The 3966-nt window shown below is 44.8% G+C and overlaps 1 protein-coding gene across 1 annotated transcript in view; it reads left to right on the top strand.

Annotated features, from left to right (window-relative positions):
• The window catches only part of CUNH5orf15 (chromosome unknown C5orf15 homolog), a gene marked incomplete in the record, with an annotated part of 25726 nt that extends 23053 nt beyond the window's left edge, over positions 1–2673 (top strand). The window contains 1 exon segment of the mRNA XM_014583595.2: positions 1211–2673. Within this exon segment, the coding sequence (XP_014439081.1) occupies positions 1211–1342 (132 nt within the window).
• Between the last annotated feature and the right edge of the window lie 1293 nt (positions 2674–3966).

Below are 3966 nucleotides of genomic sequence, written 5' to 3' on the forward strand. Positions count from 1 at the left end.
CCCCCCGCCACGCAGGGCCTCGGGGGAGACGCGCAGAGCCCGGAAAGGCCCGCAGCGTCCCCAGGCCGGACGCAGCCTTGGCGCCCGGCCGGCTCCTCAAATTTCTAATCTTTCACGGCACATTAACAAAATTATTAGAAAAACTGGACTACCACGAACAAAGATGTTACAGAGTGCACACAATTCTGACAGGGAGAGCAAGAATCAAAGAGTGGTTTTCTTTAGGAAACTATATTACTAAAAAACAGAATAGAAGTAATTTGAAATATTCAAGACACATTAAATGCATGATTGTGACTCCCGACTGCCAGTATGCCAGTATGCTTTGTATTTAGGATATAAAAACTACCCACCCACCCCCACCTATGGAATGTTTTTTTTTTTTTTTTTTAGGGCGTTGCGCTCGCCAGAAAGACAGAGAGAGACAGAAAGTGAGAAATCACCCCCCGGGGTGGGGCAGATGGCCACATCACAGTCCCTTCTCCTGCATTCTCCTCTTGGGATCTCGGGCATGCATGCACACACACCCAGCGTGAGTTTAAGCTGCCAGGACTGGAACTCGAACTGTGGTTGACTACATAGGAGTCCGGTGACATAGCCATTACGCTAACTGCTGGTCCTGACCTATGGAATGTTAATGTGACACACAAGAGAGTCAAAGTCTCCTATAAGTCAGTGTCCCACTGTTTTCTGTTTGTACTGAAAAAATAAACGACGAGTAAATGATTTCACCTCTTAAAGCATTTACACTTAAAAAATGGGATGAGACAGGATTCTCTCCTTCTTAAGAATGTTTCTAGAGTTACTAAAAAACTTGAACTTACAAAATAGTTGATAAAAATATTCCTCTGGATTGTACAAGAAGGAAGACAGGGACCATTGATAAGATGTTTATCAGGGCTGGCTCGATGGTACAGCAGTAATGCCCCGCTCAGGAGAAACCAGACCCCACCAAGGTTTAAATCCCAGCCCAGTAATCTTGACACGTCCTAGGCCCATGTGCAAGAGTCCAGGGTCTGATGGGCTGCAGGACTGGAGGAGGAGGAGGAGTGTGGTGTGACCAGGCCCTTTGGGACAGTGCTCGACTCTCTCTCTTTCATTGTCTTTCTCTCTCTCTCTCATGTGTGCTCGCACGTGCCCTGTTATGAAAATTAAAGAAAAAATATTTCCTCTGTGTTCTGCATATTTAATTACTTTTGTTTTATTCCAGATTTTCCTTTTGGTTCAAAGCCGGAAGTGGCGTGATGGCCTTTGTTCCAAAACAGTGGAATATCATCGTCTAGACCAGAATGTTAACGAGGCAATGCCTTCTTTGAAGATTACCAATGATTACATTTTCTAAAGCACTGTGATTTGGGTTTGCTTATTATGTAATTTTATTTGCTTGACTTTTTATATGATATTGTGCAGATGTTTGCCATAGGCAATTGGTACTTAAATGAGAGGTGGGTCTCTCTTTTTTGCCTTGGTGCTTTGGAACTTAAATGTCACAAACAAGGAGTATAGTATGTAATTTTTTTCTATACTTTAGAACTCACGCCAATCAGGTGTCCAAAATGTGAGTTAAGCATTACCTTATTATTTACACTGTTCTATTGTTTTAGACTTATCATACTTCTTCTGGAAGTATTAGTGATGCTACTTTGAGAAGATCCCAGACTTGTAACTGAATTCTAACATACCTACTACTGCTGACTCAGAGCTATTCTCCGCCATCCAGCTGCTGGTTTTTAAGCACACATTCCTTTGTGGTTCCAAACTATAAGGATATATGTGAATAATGCATAGCATTAAGTAACATTTTTTCTTCCAAAAAATAGCGTTGGATATTTTCAGGTAATTTAAAATAATGATATTGTTGAATCTGACCACAATTTTAGGTGGCACATTCAATGTGTCCAGAAATTCTGGCAGTAGAGACTCTGATTTGCAGGGGACAGAGATAAAATGTTATAGAAATACTGTCTATTGGTTTGAATTGCTGGATTAAGTTTAGAAATAGGAACTGTGGTAAAACATGAACTACATGTACAGTTGCTTTTAGTTAGCAATTGCTTGTAGAATGGGTTCTTCCAAGGTTTCTAGCAGTGGGCAGAGTTTAAGGTTGTATGGGATTTGTTCACTTTGCTTATTACTTTATACTAAGTTTGAATAAGTCTTGGGGGTCATTATCATTTAAATAATATTGTGTGTAGGTTATTCAGATTAAAATTTTACCTGGATGAAGCTGTTTGTACACATAAAGGATCTATGTGTACCTTTTCTCTTGTACTGGTTTTGTTGTCTTTTTTTGTTTGTTTGTTTTTACAGCAACTGGAAATTTCGTACTGCATCTCATTTTAGCCTGTCTTTCTATCATAAAGAATTGATCAGTATGTAAATATATGATTTGAACCATGATTGACTTACAAGTGTCACTACAACCTTTTAAAACACATAACCCCCAGCCTACGTAGAACAAGGCCCAGGCAAGCCAGTGGCCCCGTGCTCTTGTGAGGTGGAAGAAGCAGGCTGGCTATCCCTTCTCTCGGTGGACACTGTGCTGTCCTGGAAGGAAGGGAGGCACAGTGGAAATACATAGGAACTGTTTTATTGCAGTCATTTTTTTCATACCTGAAATTGTATTATTTAATATTTTGAATAAGATTTTAAAAATAAACAACAAAGATATCAGTCTGATTTTACACGTGTTTCATTTCGGTAGTGACATTGGGTGGTGACAGAGGTGTAGTCCTCTGGGAGGAAGCTAAACTGACCGGCTCACAGTCGTCCCTCTCAGCAGTGGAACTCTGCCCCTGTGGATTCATTTCTAAGTCCTTCTCTAGCTTCCATCTGCTGGTGTGTGCTAAAGTCGATTGAAAACGGCAGCAAAGTAGGATGGCAAGGCAAAGCCACTCTGGCATGTGGCTAGAGTGCCCTTTCTAGCCACGTGCTCTTCTTCCATCTCTGTCCAGGTGGAAGTCTGCGCCAACGTGGAGGATGACGCCCTGGTAATGGATCCAGGGATCCTGGACACTTCCTGATGGCACAGTCTGCCATCTAGGTCCCGGTGCCACAGTTGAGGAGCCTTGGACTTTCCGAGCATCAGATCAATTATGTTGATTGAAAATGCTGCTAGAATCTTCTGGAGGCACCTGAGCTGCTGGCTTAGGGTCCTGAGACCCACATCTGGGTCTCACAGACTAATATGGCTTCCTCTGTGTGGTGTCATCTACCCCCCTCGCCCAGACTCCCCTTCTGAGTAGACCAGGAGCTCTGCGCCAGATGTTGGTACGAATGGCGACAGGTTAACCGTGAGCTTCCCTGTCTCTCTGTCTTAGATGTATTGAGACGAATGGAGCAGACAGAAATGGACATTCAAGGATTTGTGCGGGCAGGGCTGTCTTGCCTGGGGTTTCTCGGTTTGCCATGTGCACTCAGGATGGTGAGCCCAAGCCCTTTTTTAGATGTGTGTAGTTTGTGCCACAGAGTGAGCTTGTCAGGAGCAGCAGCAATGCCTCACCTCCAGCCCTAGCCTCAGCATTGACCTGGCAGTTACGAGGGTCCTTGAAGTTCAGTGGTGTGTTGGAGAGATCAGCCGAGAAGCCTAAGTCAGTTCAGGCTCAGCACAAGGTCACGTAGTTGGCACGTGTTCTCGTACTGCTACTCTCCGGGGCACAACTGCATGTTGGGGGTCAGAGCTGAGAGGTAGTGTGTCAGCCTTGAGCTGCATGTCCTCACCCCTACGAGATGCTGAGCCCATGCTCGTAAGTGCTGGCGCCACTTCCCCCCAAGCCCAGGTTCTCAAGCAGCAGCTGCCCGCTGAAGGTGAAGGAGAAGGTTGTAGCTGCCAAGCACTCCAGCCCTCCCCCACCCGTGTGTGTGTGTGTGTGTGTGTGTGTGTGCACACACGTGTGTATGTGGGGGGGGGAAGGAAGGGCTGACTGCCTGCTCACTCTTCAGCCTGGTTGGATGGTGTAAGTGTCT

Source organism: Tupaia chinensis, unplaced genomic scaffold (assembly GCF_000334495.1).
Source record: "Tupaia chinensis unplaced genomic scaffold, TupChi_1.0 Scaffold144346_1, whole genome shotgun sequence".
Lineage (NCBI taxonomy): Eukaryota > Metazoa > Chordata > Mammalia > Scandentia > Tupaiidae > Tupaia > Tupaia belangeri.